This window comes from Egretta garzetta, unplaced genomic scaffold, assembly GCF_000687185.1.
Source record: "Egretta garzetta isolate BGI_Z169 unplaced genomic scaffold, ASM68718v1 scaffold404, whole genome shotgun sequence".
Lineage (NCBI taxonomy): Eukaryota > Metazoa > Chordata > Aves > Pelecaniformes > Ardeidae > Egretta > Egretta garzetta.
The window spans coordinates 617,484-636,229 of NW_009259323.1; the positions used below are offsets into that span (position 1 = coordinate 617,484).

Below are 18,746 nucleotides of genomic sequence, written 5' to 3' on the forward strand. Positions count from 1 at the left end.
TACAGAAGATTCCCTTTGACAGCAAGGGTGTCACTAGAAGCCTGGCTGAACACCTGAAACGTGCAAGACCAATATTTGACAGAGATGCTTGTTACATGCCTTGGGGAATGATTCACGTCATCTACCTTAGTCATCCAAGGGAGATTAAGCACAGGCAGCTAGGAGCCCTATTTCCTTCTGCAGACAATGCATGAAAAGCTAAGTATCTCCAGAGGACACCAAAGGGATGTTAGGTCAAAAAAACATGTTTAGATGTTTAGACCCTCCTCCAAACATACCAGTACCTCTAAGCTCCCTTAAAAGTCAATGCAGAAGAGGAGCAATGCCAGCAGGCAGTTCAGACTTACAAGACATGAAACAAACTGCTGGGGAACCTTTCTCAACACTGAATATAAAGGAAGCCAGAGGTCCTGCAGTGCGGATGGTATCTCTGCTCACAGATGAGAGTAGCCCATGGGGATTTTCTGTAGGGCCCAGCAGCTGGTCTGGCACCACCAGGTACCTTTCATGAATATTTGTTCAATTACCCTTCACTGCTCACTCAGCTTTGATAGCATTCTGTGGGGAAGTGGGGTTTTCACAAATATGACAGCGTAGTTACCAGAGTGGAAATGGTGTTCTTCTGAGAGCTACACTGAGCTTTCACTAAATTAAAGACTGCCAGATCTCACTCTTTTTAACCCGTAAAATAGACACGCTGAATATTTTTAAGTACAGCCAATTGCAATCTGATTTTCAACATCTAACTCTTTTTTTAAAAAACACAAATAGTATTATTATTACACTGAAGTTATGTATTCATACCTTCCAAGCAGATGGTTTTCTGCAGCAGCCTATAATTAGGCACTAGGTGACCTCTTTCTTCTTTCAGACAAGGTCTGATATATCATTATATCATCTAAGGACGTAACCAAAAGTAAAGAAAATCTTTAAGCAAATCTACAGAAGTTTTAGGTTTTAAGATGAATATTGCAAACCAGCTCATTGTTTCCTAACTAGAAAGTATTCACTGTAACTCAGAACACAGAACTGAATATCTGTAACTTGCCTTGCAGCCTGAGCCTTGAACAGTGTTTTATCCGCACAGCAACCTCCAAGGAGGTACCCATAGTATTTTGTTCCTGAAAAAAACCTCGCCATGTCCCTTCGTCCATACTCATAGATGCAAGAGCGTACAGAAGGGAAGAGGATGTGAAGATAGAATAGCTACTCTTCTCTACTCTGCTCATGTTTTCCCAGGTGAGAGCCAAAAAAGCATTCAGAGCCTCACCTCCCCCTTTGAACGAAGCTCATGCGCTCCAGTAGTGTGTCCTCTTGCTACCAAGCAGAAAACTGGGATGAAACGTGGAGCATTTAAGAGAGTTTCATGGATGGGAAAAATTCCAATGGGGTTGAGGTTTCTCAAGCAGAGACCAGCACATAATAGTTTAATAGCTTTCTTGAAGAGGCTAATGAGGAAATGAGGCCATTGCTTACAGCAAGAGTGCACTCTGGCAAAATGGCTTCGGGACAGGGGTTCTTAATTTACCTTTCAGTATTTCCCAACCACAGAAGGCACAATCATTTTATTGCAAAATCCCTGTGCTTCTACATCATAAGCTTTGTGTTAAACAAATGCCTGCAAGCACATTCAGCCTTTGGAGCAGTATGTGCTGTTATGTGGGAGCGCATGAGGAAATGAAGTATGTTTTGCCATGGCGTGGCTGAACAGCAACTTCTTCCATCAGTAGCAATGGGATGAATTCGTTTCCAGAGCTAGTAAATGCTTCATGCCAGGCAGAGAACAAAGGCTGGAGCCTGCAGAGCCACTAAAAGAAGAGCCAGCACAAGGGTGATCTACAACAGGCTGCTTGTCTGGGGAGTCATATGGACGCCCCTGTGAGGAGGACAGTGGGTAGTGACTTCGTTTGGTCACTGCATGAAGGAGACCACATAGCTCTCCCTTCACCCTGCTGTGCTGCTGCACCTCTGACTTAGCTCCACTGCTTCTTTGGAGTATTTTCTTCTTGAACCAGTGACACTGAAGGCTTAAGACAGATTTCCTCTCTGAGCTTTCATTAACGACTGGGTCTAAAAAGAGCTTGGAGACACAAAGGGAGCAAGGGCCAAGGAGATGCTCTGTATGACAGCTGTGGATGTTAACTGCCAGCATCATGCCACTTCATTATCAGCTGTTCAGAGGGGATGTTAAATGTTACTGAATTCACTGTTAAATTTTCAGCTAGTCTAAGATGCGTACCTGCAGTAATGTTATGGCAGAGATTATAGGACAGGTACAGGTGGCCACATGAATGCAGCAAAGATTTATGGCAGGATCCGCAGTAGGAGGGAGCTCTGGGAACAGCCTCTGAATTCTTCGTGTGTCTCCAAGCGCATCTAGCTTGATTCACCAAGCCATGTGTTACCAGTATGCCAACGCGCCAGAACAACTCCTCAGCACTGTCACCTGCTCCGTGACCCAAGGAAAACCTGTGAACATTCCTCAGTAATTACTCAGCGGCTTTCAACAGACCCTCACGCTGAATCCACCCTGTTCGTTCCACATGAACTTCTGACATTTTTTCCAATGGCAGATTTTTTTTTTTTTGATGGTATGCCTTAAAAGAGTGTTGCTTAACCCAAGTGCTGTCTTAGCAATCGACAGTAACATGATTTCCCACCCAGCTTGGGTATGGATAAAATCTGCTCCTGCCTTCAGCATGAAGCCTGCTCTGGGTATTCTTGCAGCTGAATTAGCTACAGTGTAGCCCAACATTAAGAACTTTCCTATCTGTTTTCATTACTTAGTTCTGTTTCCAGTTTGTCCTATAGAGTGTTACCTGCAAAGTGTCAAATCTCAGAAGAAAAGTAACCAGTAGCTAGAAAAGCAGCTCGTTGTCTCGTAGCTCAGATCCATGCTGGATTCAGAGCTGAAGGAAAAAACATTCCTGACTCTTCTGGGTAATTTCTTTTTTCAGTGTTCCAGAGGATGAAAGAAAGATCTCTTTGCATAAAAAAAGGGGATAAAGATCAAATAAAATCAGATGAAAGATTGCCAGATCCCAGGCTGAGAGCCAGCGATGTGCATGGGGCTCTCACTTGCCGGTCATTGCAGAAGAGCTGCATGTATGGATGCTGTCTTCATGCTTACTGCAGATGTTTTGCTGTGCTTGTTGAAGGAGGCTGTGTGTTGTGTATGGCACTGCACCCCAGCTAGTGGGGCAGCCCAGAGTGCCTGGGGCAGGGCTGCTTGGGGCTGATGGCTCCCAGCCTCGGGGCTCACGTGCCAGCTGCCCACATGCCATCCTGGAGCAAAGCACAAAGGGTCAAGTTTAGGGCACAGGAAAGTTATTTCACAGTTCAGCCCCATGCTTCCAGCACAGCAAACATATTTACATGCATGTACATCCTCCACAATGAATGAACTGCATTGTGTGTATGCTGATAGCTTCAGAGCACAGCCTCGGAGGCATCCCTAGGGAATGCAGAAGACACTGATAAACCAAAGTTTAAACGGCAATAACAATGGGCTGCTTCTGCTTCCTTATGGATCTATTATATGAATGTGACATCTTTCCATTTCATTGCAATAAGTTTCTGCAAGCTCTTCCACACATCATTCAACAGTAATTGTATCTTGCATACCCCAAAAAATCTCTGTCTAAATGCATTTAATGATTATACCATTTTCCTTCCTACTAGAAAGGCGTCTTACATTTGTCACAGGGTGAGTCTGATTTCTCGAGATGGCTTCATCCTCTGTTTCATTTTAGCTGTCTGTCATGTTGACTTGGCAGTTATGGTGGATAAGTCGCATTTGCACTGTTGCGGTTCATTGGGTTGGGTATTGTTGATTTTCTTATTTTCTGTCAAAACAGTAAAATACTTAAATTTACAATTCTTGAAGCCAAAACTCACACTGGATGCTGCCTATCTATAGCTGCTTGTCTTACAGGCATGGAGCGGAGCTTCACAAACTTATGTTTGCTTAAACTGAAGAGCTACTGGTTGTCAGCAGGAGAGAGGGGGTAAGTTCAGATGTGTCTCATGGCAGGGAAATTAATGTCATGACCCTCATCCACTTCCGTATAACTCTGCTTGGTCCCTGTGAAATGTTTTGGGGATTAATAGAGTTCTATCTGGAGCTTATAGTGTCAAATTCATATTCAGTCTCAGCTGAAGAGGAAGTGGAAAGTAAACATTTGAAAGAGGCAATGAGAGAGGCTGGCTTGCTCCCTGTCCCAGGGCTCTCCACTCCAAGACCGAGGTCCAGGAACATTTTAGCCAGGACTGTGCAATTGCCTGCTGGCTTCTTGCCCCACATCACTCCCAGTGGCAGGCAGACAGCAAAGCTGAAAAAGCTAGTTTTGGAAGCTGAAGGAGTTACACCACCATTTATGGTCTTTGACAGATGTAAGGGCTGATGTTTGAAGCGGGCAGGATTACAGCTTGGGCACAGAGCGGGAGGGAGGGAGGCATGGATGGATATTCTATGGGTTATCAAGGGCAGGAGTGCTGTGGGGAGGTACCTCTGGGCTTCCCATGCAGAAAAGGCGTAAGCTGCCCTGGTTCCCATCCATGGCAGGGGGTGTGCCCCCACTGAAACATGGGCCCAGCACCCCACAGCCCTGCTTCCCAGTGGCAGCAAAGCTGAGGGCACTGCAATACTGCAAAGTGGTGATTACAGATGTGGAAATGCCAGCATTGTATGGGAGAAGGTCTGCAAACATTAGGTGAGGGGAATGCACACAGGCTTCCTGCTGGCAGCTGTGTGTCCCACAGGGTTAGACATTACTTCCCTTTAAACAGACAAACTTGCTGTTTTCCATAAACAAATCTCAACTTTTACTCTGGGTTTTTTCTTTTTTTTATTTCTTTCATCTTTTGATTCTAATGAAACCTAGCAAAAGGTGGGGGGCACTGCCTCTCAGCAAGGTACCTCACTGGATGCTCTGCCAAACAGCAAGGTGATCGGCTGACCACTGTACCCAGACCAGAGCATATGTGATGTTGAAGACAGCAGCCCTGGGCTCCTTCTGTAGACAGGTGTCTGGTAAGACAAAGCCATAGGAGACTCACAAACCCCTCCTGGCAGAGCCCATGGGCCAGGGCAACAAGCCCTTCTCTGTTGCACCCATCTGGATCCTGCAGCAGGCAGATGTGAGGAAAGCACATCCCAAGACCTTGCAGAATGGAGTGGCAGCCCTTCCCAACAAGAGCAGTCCTTTTCCTCCAAGGGAAGGAGGTTTGAGATGAGAGCAGCAAGTCTGCCAGCCTGGAGGAAAGGCTGCCAGACCACCTCAATCCCCATGCTTCAGGTTTCCTGTGCTCCCACCAGGACCACCCAAATACAGTATCCAAGTGTCCTCATTTTCACGAGGAAACGTGACCGGTTCACTCGTTCCATGGCACCTCCTCGCCCTTCAGGCAGGACAAGGGGATATGTTGTGAAGAGCAGCCAAGCTGTGGCAGCCAGCTGCAGGGTGGCAAGATGATATTCCTGCCCAAAATCTGGCCTGAGGAACAGGGCAAGTGTGCTGAGTGGGTGCCAGCACAGGCTCAGGCTGTGTTGACTTCTCAGGGAGAACATGCTGTACCAAACATGTCTTACTGTATATCTTACATAAACAAAGCATTTCACTCACCACTCAGCCCTAGCTCGTGCTAATAAATGCCAGTGACTTTCTCTGCTTCATATATTGAAGTCAGCTCTGGGCCACACACAGGATGCTCAGTTTGGACTGATACTCTTTCTGCATTCATTTAAGCTGAGAGTAATCAACTACAGTTAGAAAAGGAAGCCGCAAACAGGATTTGCTGTGCAAATATGATAAAGACCAACTGACCCTTGTAGGACACCATCCCTTAGAATCATAGAATCCTCTAGGTTGGAAAAGACCTTTAAGATCATCAAGTCCAACCGTTAACCTAACTCTGCCATCCCACCACTAAACCATGTCCCTCAGCACCTTGTCTATCCTTCTTTTAAATACCTCCAGGGATGGGGACTCGACCACTTTCCTGGGCAGCCCATTCCAGAGGCTGACAACCCTTTCTGTGAAGAAATTCTTCCTACTGTCTAACCTAATCCCTTCCATCCCTCTTTGGGGAAAGACTCACTGCCAGGCCCAGAAGTGCTCCAGGACATTCGCCTCTCCAAAGAAACCCTGCTACCACTCTGAGCTTTGACTCCAAACCCATCAGCGTTTCTACCTGGTAGATCACAACACACCCCATCCACAGTGGGCTTTCCTCTCCACTGACACTGACTATGCTGTGGCAGGGCAGAGAGGGTGCAGCCCCAGCCAAAAATCCAGCTGTTGCTCATAAATCCATCTCGCTGCACTTGCAGATTGAGGAAGACACTGAGCAACCACACACATTCCCAATGTCCCTGCTGAAATGGTGTGAATTGCTCCTGGGCAGGACCTCAGGGCAGGCGGAGGGGCTGCAGGATGGCACGGCTGGCCTGAGTGGGGCTGCCAGGCTTGCGCACCCTGCCAAAGGGCTGCAAGGCTCCCACCTCGGACAGGCTGCCTGCATTTTCTAGGCGTGCCTAAGGGAACACGGGGCTTGCAAAGGACCGGTGTGGGAGGGGGAACTGGGGTCTGACAGAGAGAGGCTGTAGCACTGCACAACTATTAGCATCATTTGTAAATATCAGCAAAAAGTTCTCTTAAAAGGAGAAAAATAGCTTAGAAATTTCAAAGAAAAAAACTATTTAATTTTTTCTTCATATTCTTTTGCAGGAAATCCTGAAAAAATAAACAAAACATGTTGAAACTGTGAAAAAACCCACATTTTCCATTAAAAATCCCTGAAAAATCACATGAGAAACTTGAGCACGATGGAAGAAATTCATAGAACTCAACGTTATTCGATTTGCTCTAAAAATAAAGCAAAACCCTTGATACAGCACCTCCCCCACTTCCATCTCAGATTCCTCTCCAGACAGTTTTTTGGGTGGTTGTTTAACCACGCTACTCAAATTCATGACCTATTGGAGGTACAAGGTAGATCTGTCAAACAGAAATGGCACACTGCCAAGCTCACGGGGTCACTTGGTTTGTCATTCTTGCAGAATATGACCTTCAGGGTTAGACTTCTCTTGAAACTGCATTTTGAAAGAAGGAATTTTCCTCCCCTCTCAGTTTTGCCTCCCTTTTGATACTCTCTTTCTTATTTCTCTCTTTCTAGGAGAGTGCAGCCACCTCAGCCCCAGCAAGGGGTCATTAATCCCTGCCCTCCGGCTGCAGCAGTGGGAGATGCTGCATCGCTGCTCTCTTCTCAAGAAAGCTTTCTCCTCGTTTCCTCTAGCCTCTCACGGGTGTAAATGCAACTGGAGCTGGATTTCAGATTCCTGTAGTTTTTCCCTACCTGCATAGGTCTGCACACCAGGCAGAAGGCATGGTTCTTGCTAAAAACCATTCTTTTTGAGCAGGTCCTCCAAACTGACATGTAGAAAAGATGCAGTTTGCTTACGCTCGGGACGGTTTCAGCTGAAGCGCAGGTACCGCTGGGGTCAGACGGTGTAGTGTAGACCCTGATTCGAGATTACGAGATGCCAATTAATGGCACAGCTGTGTTCATTACTGACCTGTATTGCAGCAAAGGTAAAAAGCCTCCGCAACCTCTTATTACTCCTCTGAGCCTGCCACTTTGAATACCCGGTAATTTTCTTAGTATGATGATTTGTTTTGCTGCAGGATGACGGCGTTGTTGTGCTCATTGCTAAGCAATTAACAGTTTGTCCTTCCAGAAATATCCCACACCCCAGACACTATTAGCTCCTCGGAACATTTTCAACAAAAACATTCCAGGGAGACATATTAGCAGCTCTTCCACTTTCTGGGACTAGCATCTCTCCAGCTCCATACCCGGTTACAGAACACCAGACCAGGACAGGGAGAAGGGGTTATTTGTGGCCAAGCCCCCATTTTGCCAAGTTCTGCATAACCTTTTCATCTCGCATCACTCTGAGACTGGCACATTTCTTGCTTAATCCCATTTTCAAGGGCACCTGTGAAGAAACTCACCCCCCCCCCAACAGGGGGGACTTCCAGGGAGGCCAGACTCCTGGAACCCAATCAGCAAGTAAGATTTCTGACCCAGGGACCCAAAACTGCTAATGCAAACCTCAAGAGTAACTCCTCAGAGAGAATTCCCTGAGGCTAACGATCTTTCAGTCACCCCGGGCCACCCAGCCTGGGGACAACCTGCTGGCAACTGAGCAACGTGCTAACAGATCCCTCTTTTAGATTGAACCTATCCAACACAATCCTTTCTGAAGGGTCCAAAGGACCAGCAAAAGAAAATTACAAATAATCATCAAAAGTGACCTCAAAGTAGAATCAGTATTTGCCAAATACTTTTTTTCCCCCATCTTCCTTTTATTTAGAAATGAGTAAACTCCCATACTGAGATGTGGGTAAGTCTTAGAGTCACGCTGTGGTTTTGTGTCTGGGTGTCAAGACAGAGTCAGTCAGGCTTTCTGTACACAGTACCCCAGAATTACAGCAGTAATCAACATTTAAAATGCAAAAAGTCTAGACAATCAGCAAGTCCTTCCCCAAAGGCTGCTGGACAGTGCGTGGGACGCAGCATGCCCACCTAGCAGTGGGAGGTAGCACTTTCAGTTCTTGGGGCATTACTGTCAAAAGGGACCACGCTGAATGAAAGCAAAGGACCATCTGGCCTGCAAACCTGTTATCTGCTATGAGAAAGGTATGAAAACATACAGGTGGTTGTACTTCCCCCCAAGAATACTCTTGCCTCCAGCAGTTTGCAGAACTGTGTCTCCGCCTGTTCTCAGGCAAGCAGGAGGTATATCTGATGCATTTTACATATGACATCTCTAGCCATAAATTTAACAAAAATAATATATATCTCTCTCTATATATAGAAGAAAGGTCAAAATATTTTCTTATAGATAGGTACAGAAGTATCTGCACTGCTTTATTTACACATTCTCTAGTGAGAAGCTCTTTTAGAAAATCAACCTAGAGTATAACACTCAGCACTACACGACTGTAGCTATCGTGCAACGGTCCTTTGGTATATTTTGTCTTTTTGTGTTACACTAAACACTTGCCTGATCTCAGCCACACACATTTAAAATGCCATCAATATATTTATTTGCCATAATCTTCCCTCTGTGTAAAACTTGAGTGCTCACTGTGGAAAAGAAGGAGGAATAAATCCCCATGTATGAGAAAAACAGATTCTCCTTCAAAGAGCTGGTGAATGAATGGGCACAAAACGAAGGCAACAGGAGAGAGAAGGGACGGTCAGCTGCACTGACATCGCCCCACATCGTGCCCTGGTGCCTACAGCAAGGACTCAGGCCCCCCTTCCCTGCCCACGGGGGTCTCAGCATCTCTGAAGCAGCTCCCTTTCCTCAGAGAAGAGCTCTCTTGACGGCTGTTGAACTGATAAACTTGTCGCTTAAACAAGCAATGGAGCTTCTCCTGGAACTGGTTCCCAATAAAGCAGTACAGCAAAGGGTTGATGCAGCTGTTGGCGAACGCCATGCAGATGCCGAATGGCAGGGCTGTGTCGATGACCCCTGTCACATCACAGTTGTTAATGACGTTCATTTGAGCCAAAGCATCCAAAAACGTTAAAATGTGGAATGGGAGCCAGGAAATTAAGAAGGCCACAACAACAGCAGCCACCAGCTTTAGGACTTTGTCCCTCTTCTGCTTGTTTTTCCCAAACTCCTGCGCTTTGAGCAAGTGCCTCCTGATCCAGATGTAGCACGTGGTGATCACTGTCAAGGGGATGAAGAAGCCAAGTGCATTTTTCAGGAAGGCTGTTGCCACAGACCATTTTGCATAATTCTCATACGGAAAGGCCATAATGCAAGCCTTGACCCCCAAGCTTTCAATGTAGTGAGTGTCACGGAAATAAAAAGTTGGGAGGGAGGACAAACAGGCAAGGCCCCACACAACCAATACTATAAAATAAGCTTGTCGTGGAGTTCTTCTTTGAGAGCGAATAGGGTGGACAATAGCATGGTACCTGTCCACACTCATGCATGTAATGAAAAATATACTTGCAAACATGTTCAAGCACAAGATGGAACTGGAGATCTTGCACATGAGAGACCCAAAGAGCCAGTGGTACCCCTGTGCATAGTAAGTAGCCCAGAAGGGAAGGGTGGCGAGGCACAGCAAATCCGCCATGGCCAGGTTGAAAATGTAGACATTAGCAACTGTTTTGGGGCCATTGTGACGACAAAGCACCACAACCACCACGCTGTTGCCAACCAACCCCAGAACAAAAACCACAGAGAAGAGTGCTGGAATTAGTGAAAACTGGTAATTTGAAGAGGTAAGTGGGCAGGGAGGGGGCGAGTGCAATGCAGCCGATGAGTTCGTCAGTGCTGTATAGAGGACGTGGAGAGTTTCTCTGGTGGTGACGACCAGGGAATAGTTGCTCTGCATATTGGTGCTGGTGGAAAGGGAGGTTCTGCAGGAAATTCATGTGCTAGCAGCACTTTCCTATCATATCGCTCACCTGTAGATCAGAAACTGTGTGTTAGACATGCACTCTGCAGCCTTCTTAGCTCTGGAATCACACAGTCACAATAAAATAAAAACCATTTAACATTATGTCAGTAAGCTGAGTGCTGAAATACCAAGCAACCCTGCTGGACTCCTCTCCTCCATCCCAGTGACAGGACACAATTAGCCCTAGGGAGGTCACCGCACTTTTTAATTAGCCTGGCAGACAAGCGAGCAGCTGGGTTTTATCTGTGATTACAGATGGTACTTTCTGTGGCCAGCAGAGCAGAAAGATTATTGACTCAGGAGCTGGAGGTACTTTGGGATTGTCTGTGACCCAAAGGCAACACTGAAGCTCCTAGTGATCTTTTTCTCAGCTTTCTCATACTATTTCCAGCACTCCATGCAGTTAAAATAATGTATAAAGACAGAGGTCGCCGGTGGGGATCAGGTAGAGACTTCACAGGTGGGAAAGCAACCTTTTAACCAGGCTATTAGGAAAGCAAGCTTTGACTTTTGTTTTTAATTCACAGGGCTGGGTGCAAGGACATTGAAGGGTCTTTGCAAAATGTCATTTACTGTCAGAGTCCTTCTCAAAGCAAATCTGCATCTCCTGCCCTCACCATGGATTTTAATCAGAAGAGTAAAAGAAATGTTTTCCAGGTACATATAAGCAATAGACAGTCAAGTACTCAGTCCTTGCAGCATTGGATTTATCAGTAGTATTTGCCATTCATTTAGAAACATCAGGACTGGGTTTCAGTAGGGGCAACTGTAGCTACAAAACACCTAAAACAGGAGAGTTAATCGGCAGTTCTGCCTTTGTGCCAGTTCAACAGCTTGTGGCACTCTAGGCAGGGCATTTCTCAACTTTTAAGACTTTGTAGCAAATAAAGAAGATACCATACCCGAATATTTTATTTTACATAACAGAAAGAGAAAATTCCTGTTTAAGTAAGTCCTTATGGAACCTGTCAAGCATTTAAGAATTCTCAAGGGGCCCTAAAAACAACAGAAATTTTGACCAAGATGGGAAAACAGAGTTGGGTAACGATTTCTCATTTAACAGAAGGCAACTGATCATTTCAAATGTATTTTTCTGTATTAACGGTTTAGTGTACTGTAGCTTATAATTTCCTCAGTGCAAAATATGTAATATGCTCTTTTGCATATACTGACAGAAATGTAATTTTAATTATATTGTCTCAACAATGAAAATTCAATAGGAGAATATTAACATACATTTCTGCAGAGTGCCGGTATAAGTCCCAAATACTGGATCACAAGCCCACGTTCTGTAATCAAACAGGTCTTAAACCAGAGGAAAGCTTTTTGTCTGGGGATGGCAAAGATTAAGGAGAGGGTCTGGAGCCCCATTTCGCCTTTAACTCCTATGTCCTGAACCTGCCACGTCCACCTCCAGAAGCTGAAATCTCCAAACAAGTCAAAAAGCGTTACGTATCTGACTGAATCCTAACAGAGGGAGCACACCACAGTTAATTTTAGCTACGTTACTGTGAACAAGGTTTCACTGACACTCTCTACCCTCTGCACATGAACAACTGATAGCTTAGAATCTGCTTCTCAACTCGTCATTCCTACTATTACTTAAGACACGGTGAGGCATTGTATCACAGATTGAACCAAATCAATGGAAACGATGTACTAAGAGCAGATAGAGAACATACCTCTTACCTCTCAAGCCTCACAGTCATCTGGACGTAGCTGGAGAATTGCATGCTCCTTTTTTCTGTTTTTCTTCCAGCGAGTATCACCACCAGCAATCTGCTCTCTCATATCTTCCGTTTTCCCACTGGGAGAATTTAACCTACATAACTCAAGAACTGAAATATGAACGCCTGCCAGCTTCTTTTCCTTTTGGAAGCAAAACAGTTTGAGAACCCCCCCTTTCCAAGGCCACGTGAGCACATGCAGTAAATCAAGAGAGAGGAACAACAACAACAACAAAAAAAGCAAGCAAGCAAGAAAAAGGAAAACCACACAAATATGTCTGCAGGTTTCTACCGCAGCTCTTGAGCCAGGAGCATACACCCACAGGCAACCCCTTTCTCCCCCCGGATGTACATGCAACACACACGAGCCTCCACGCCCGGCTTCATGCATCTCCAAGGGCAGGGGGATTCCCATGCACTCTGCAGAGTCCCAGCACTTGCTAACACATTCGAGAGTGGAATAGGCTGTTCATCCTGGCAGAGCTGACCATAATGTGAACGCACAGAGGCAGAAAGCGGAGGAACATCACAGCATTCACAGCAGCATTGCCTGTGTAAGGGGGCTGATTCTGTCTCCCAGCTAGTAGGATGGGAAAGCCACTGCCCAAGTCCTTGCAAAGACACGCACACTGCTTCGACCGAGGAGGGCAGCAGGACAAATCCATGTGGCAGCGAGCAGGCTTGGCTCTGAGACTGCACTGGGGCAGCACACAACCAAAGCAAGCGGATCAGCAAGGCTGGATGCTCACGCCGACTTCCCATTCACACAAAACTGAGTTTTTACATCTGCTTCTTCCTCACGTCACACGCTCCGCCTGGCCCCAGCCTCCTCTCCCCGGAACGAGCTCCAGGCCGGCTGCTGGAGGATAAGCAGTGGGGCAAAGTAAGCATCCATAAGCCTTAAATATTTTGCCTTGATACCCTGAGAGTGATCTCCTCTGCAGCAGCAGCCCCTCCACTGGGTATGTGTGCTGTGCACCCTGGGCAAGGCTGCATGTGCCAGATGGAAAGCAACCACAGAAGTCCCTGCCAGCGACATGTCTCTTTGCTCCACCCAGGCGCTGCTGGCTGGCTGTCCATCCATCACCAGCTGAAGCAGGACCCAGGCTCTTCTCAGTCTTTGAACACTGGTGCAGCCTTGCAGCAAGGGGTGTCCAACCCTGGTGCCTGCCCTTGCTCTGGGACCATGAAGCACACCGGAGGCAACAGGCATCACAGGCTCTATAACCAGCTCTGCTTACACCAAGGTGAGCCAGAAGAGAGATCAAATGGGGAAAATAGCCTTTTACCAGCATCTTCAGAGGAATGAAGGGCTGGGCAGACTGTAGAGAACAAACTCACCTTTCTGCCCAGCGGTGTCTTTGACACAGAAAGAGTTGCAGAAAGTGCTGGAAAAGTTCATCAGCAAACTCATATACATCCCCTGGAGGAAAGCACTACTTCTCAAGGCAGGGAGAGGAGTCCTTGGCAGCTTTTGGCTTTATCTGCCTCATATTAAGAGTCCAGCTCTTGGCATTTTCTGTGCAAGAGGAGACTAGGTTATTTAAAGAAGTGGAATCCCACGCAGCATTTCTATTTACCACAGTGCAGCTGATTTACTGCTTCACGGCCAAAACAACAACGCAGTCGATGGTCAGGACTGTCAGGCTGGAAGCACGCACAGTGCCTGTGCTTGGGGCAAAGTCTGGAAGGGAAAGAAAGCTGAAATAGCTCAATGAAACGACATGCTGAGAGCATATAAAACAGAAACAGACCCAAACATCACAGGTATCTTGAGGGAGGGTAATACCACGTCACTGCACAGGATGGGAGACCTCAGCTGTCCCAAAGGCTCAAGCACTGCATGTCACAGACAGGGTTAGACAACACACATGTCAGCACATCCTTGTTATCTCGATATATATATGAATGTCCCCAAGGCACACATTCACCCACTCCATAAATGTTTTATTTTGATTTTGGGGCATCCCTTCTTCTTCCTTTCCCCACTCGTTCTTCCCCACCTTCATTTGAGGTTGTCATGGAAAAGGCAGAGGAGGAGGGGAGGCACCCTGGAGCCACTGAAATTTGCATTACTCAACAAAAAATAAAGAACATTTGTAAAGGAAATAGTAACATCCGTAATAGCTTGGGGCTGAAAAAGTCAAGTCTTAACCAAAATGCTTTAAGATGAAGATTTGCACTCAGTTCCCACATCCTACAACCACTACCAGGAGACTTGTTGTTTTGTTCAAGAGGCACTAAACAGGTGATGCACCTTGTAGAGACACGCTGCAAGAACTCTGACCTTTCTTCAAACCAAACCTCTACCGAACAGGAGCATGCGGGATGTGCAAGTGGGGTCACATGTCCTACTGCAAAGGACAAGAAATTCACCTTTTGCCATCAATCCCCCTTGTACATACCCTGCCCCGGGTTCGGAGGACTGCTGGCTCTCAGGTGAGTGACCTGAGATGTCAGCTCTTGCTCTGACCCATAGTCATCCCGTTCTTTACTAATGGTATGTGACAGGACACCCTCAGCCAGGAATTCTTGCTGCTAGTCGCTTTGCACACAAACAACCAGTAGAAGAACTTGCTTCATCCTTCATCAAACATCCAGCATGCTTTGTAAGCAGGGGGAGAAGTCGAATGCATGAGAATGTTTATTTTGCATAGATAACAAACGCAAATTATTTAGATTTAAACATAATGTTTTCCTTTCCAGATGCACTTTTGATCCTCGCAGATACTGACTGTGTCTATTCTACCCTACCTCCAAAACTGTTCAAAACTTTGTGCTGGGTTCATTACTCTTAGTAGACGAGAGGTGGGCCTGATGCACCTGGTGCAACAGGGGTCATACCTCGGGCTGCCCTTTGCCAAATCCTGCTCCCATTCTTCCCCCTGCCAGTGCTCAATGCATCCAATTCCTTATCTGATCCCAAGTTCTCACTCCAAAGCTCCATTTAGCCAATGTACAAACCCCATCCCTCTTCTATTTCCCCCCCCTATTTCTTTCTTCCTCCCACTATTTCTGAGCATTGTCCGTACACGAATGGCTGTGAAAGAGAAGGTACGCCGGACACAGATGCCCAAGCTGCCCATGCACAAGCCAACCTTGTGCCATATAGTGCTGCAGCTGAGGTAATGCCCCCTGGGCTCGCAGGATGTGTTTGTCCAGCTTCCGCAGCCAGGCTGGGAAATCCAGCACACGGATCTGCTGCATCAGAGCCCAGCACACAGCTCAGCACACGGGCAGAGTTTTTGGCCTTTCTACGGTTCATCTAGCTGCAGTTACAAAAGCTGGGCGTTTTCACCACAAGATGACCTGTTTGATGTTAAATGGTGAGGAGTTAGTGCTTCCTGGGGCATATATTTGGGGAAGGATTTTATGCATGTATTTTATACCAAGAAAAACAAAATCACAATTCAAGAGGAAACTTTGCTGCACGTTCACACGCAGCACTCAGGTTTACCTTTCTTTCACCAAAAGAGGTCACTAGAAGTGTTTAAAAAAAAACCCCAAACAAAACCCCAAAAAACCTAAAACCAAAAAACCCACCCCTGCAAAACCGCACACACAATTCAAATAGCAACTTCTGATCAATTGTGCAAATTAAAAAATAATGGATTCATGCATCTCAAGTCCTAGGTCTTGGTTTTTGCAGGGAAGTACTGATGTCAGGGATGGAATATTCTGAACAGGCAGCATATCCGACTGCACCAGCAGACTGTCACAGCCAGCTCTTGAGGTTAAACCTTGCCAGCCTACCAAATCCTCAAAGCAATGTGGGATAAGATGCAGACTGTATTCACAGCCTTGATTTGTTCCGTTTGGAGAAAGCAAGGAGGGGGAAGAAATCTCTCATAAATGTGCTCCCCAGGACGCGTAACCCAACGTAGGTCAGCATGGCTCTGACCCTTTTGGTGCTGATTTACAGCAGGATGCCCTGACTCCCTGGTTCCGGGGCTGGCGTCAGGAGCTGGGGACCCAGCACCCACGCACTGCCCGGGAAGTGATGATTTCCATCGTGCCGGATGGCGCATTTGGTCGTGCCGAATGACAGGCCTTTTACACACACCCACCGAAACCATCCCGCCTTGCAGCTGGGTTCCCCCAGCACTCCATAAACTTTTATATGCGTTCTTCCTTCCCACATTTGTTTGCTTAAGGTTTTCTTTAAGGATGAATTGTTCAGTCAGGAGGACCGGAGTCTCTGCCTCGTCCTTCCCCAGCCCCAGAGCACTCCTGCAAAGGCGGCTGTTTTCTCACATCCTCTCGGGGGCCTTAGGGAGGAGAGCAGTTGTGAGCAACCACCACCTGAAAACTGATGGCTGAGGCAGTGAGTCCTGCTCGCTCCCAGCATCCGTGGTTCTTGCCTTGGCATGCTGGGTCTTAACACTGTCTCACCTCTGAAGCGTGATCAGTTCTGACAGTGGGTGTCTGCTAACCCAGTGTTTTGGCCAGGAGGGAGAACTACTAGCATTTTTAAAGGGAAGACCTTGGTCAGTGTTTAACTTTCCCTCCTGGAGCCACAATTTCATGTGGAAGCACTGAGCAGGCCTGGGGAAAGCTTTGCTTTTCCACTTTGCAACAGCATAGCAGTGAACACCAGGGCCAGCCAGCCAGGGCCCACCAGAGTATGGCATCAGAGAGCTCTGGTGCCATTCAACTGGTAGAAGTAGTCAGGTTTTGAAGCAGTTCAGTGTCTAGAGAGTGGCAGAGGCAGTCTGGAGGGAAGAGGGATGTCCTTTCCACCTCCAGCTTGCAGAAAACTTTTCCAAAGTATTCTTTTATGAGATGTTTGTGTCCAGCCAATAGCACTGCCAATTCTGAGATTATCCTCCATGACATTGTTTGTTCAAATAATTGGCCGTAAGCATTTTACAAGTTACTAAAAGTAGTAAAGAAAACAAGCACATAAGTGACTTTGAAAACACACTGCACCCGTTGCTATTAAAGGCAGCGCATGCACATGCACCCTGGCACCCCTGCCTGCTCGCGGGGGGAGCACTGTGGCACTTGGCCACAGCTCCCTTCCCAAGTGCCACACAGCTTCGAGCCATGACCCCAGGTAAAGATAAACCACCAGGCACCAGGGCTTGCCCACAACGGGCATAGAGCCTAAATCCCACTGACACTGCTATGCCTGCAGCACAGCATTTCAGCAATTGAGACCTGCTCAGCCAAATCGCAAAGGGCACCCACATCCAGCTTTCACGAAGAACAGTTTTTCATCACAGGTAGTTTTCTCCTGGTCAGTTCTCCCAGACCAGTTGCTGTGATGAGCAGCAGAAGTCAAGACATTGATGCCCACATCCCATGGGAGAGAGGTCCCTCCTGTCTAAGTCCTGCTTTATTAATATTAATATATGTGTATATAACCCAGCATTTAAATGATGTGGGAGCATACCTCACATTTCTTTTTAGGGTCTCCAAATTATTTTTTAGGAAGAGCTAGGACTCCATGGCCAGTTTTAAAGAGCTACAGAGTACCCAGGGGGTCTCTTTCTGGAGATCCTTTAAAAATAAAAATCTTCCTTCCTTTTGTGTTTTGAACTTCACTCACTGCAAGCATAATTTCCCGCTTTTTAGGTGTTTTTGTCAGGAATTTCTCTTGTGTACCAAAAATGCCGAGATACACATGAAAGAGAGTTCACCAGCCAGGTGAAGCTTTGGGGAAGTCAGAATATTCCTGACATTTGGGCATTCCAATTTAGTTAATCCTTCTTTTAATCAACAAAGCTATTAAGTGATTCTGCTCACCCCACCTTTGCCCACCAGGAAGTTTAAAGACAGCAAACCTTGCTCTTTTAACTCATTAGACCAGTAAGACCATCCCAAAGTAGATGTTTGGGCTGCTTGTATCAAACCATGATCCTGTAAAGAGAATACAGCTCCTTAGAATCTACAGTATTAGGCAAGGCTCTTGACATCAGCCACAAAAAATTTCTGAAGTGGGTGTGCTGGGCTATAAATCCCAAATGTCAGATAAATCAGCAACTGAAGAAAAGACAAAACACATGGTCATGCAATGGGTGGAATACATTTTCACAGAAGACTTGCGGTGGCTCCGCCTTTCCATTAAAGCCGGAAGGATGAGCCACCTCAGCCAAAACACATGATGCACTCAGAAAACCCTCCTAGCAGATGGAGTGAGACAACCAAAATCCCTGCATGCGGAGCACAAAGAGCTGAGCCTGGAAAAGACAGCCCGAGCTCATAACTGGATGGACCAGAGTGGGAAAGTATTTGTTAAAAAAGTAGCTAGAGAGAAAAATCATGTGGTTGCTCTTCTCAGGGACGATGTCTTTGCCTTGTCTCTGCAGCATCCAACGTGGTAGTGACACTGGCTACTGCTGACAGTAGTGATGGTGCTCAGGAAGCTGGAGCTGGACAGGCAATGCCGAGAGCTTCTTGCAAAGGGCACGGCAGCACACGCAGGATATACCTGTGACCTTATCTTGGCTCAACACTCAGCCCCCAGCGAAGGTTCAGCTCTCCACGGTGCTGAGCGATGGTACACCGCTGCCTGCCTTCCACCCCA

The 18,746-nt window shown here is 46.6% G+C and overlaps 1 protein-coding gene across 1 annotated transcript; it reads right to left on the reverse strand.

Annotated features, from left to right (window-relative positions):
* Nucleotides 1-9,305: 9,305 nt before the first annotated feature.
* Nucleotides 9,306-10,424, reverse strand: AGTR2 (angiotensin II receptor type 2). Its single transcript, XM_009636602.1, has one exon. It carries the CDS (start codon nt 10,422-10,424, stop codon nt 9,306-9,308), a length of 1,119 nt encoding a protein of 372 aa, XP_009634897.1.
* Nucleotides 10,425-18,746: the final 8,322 nt, after the last annotated feature.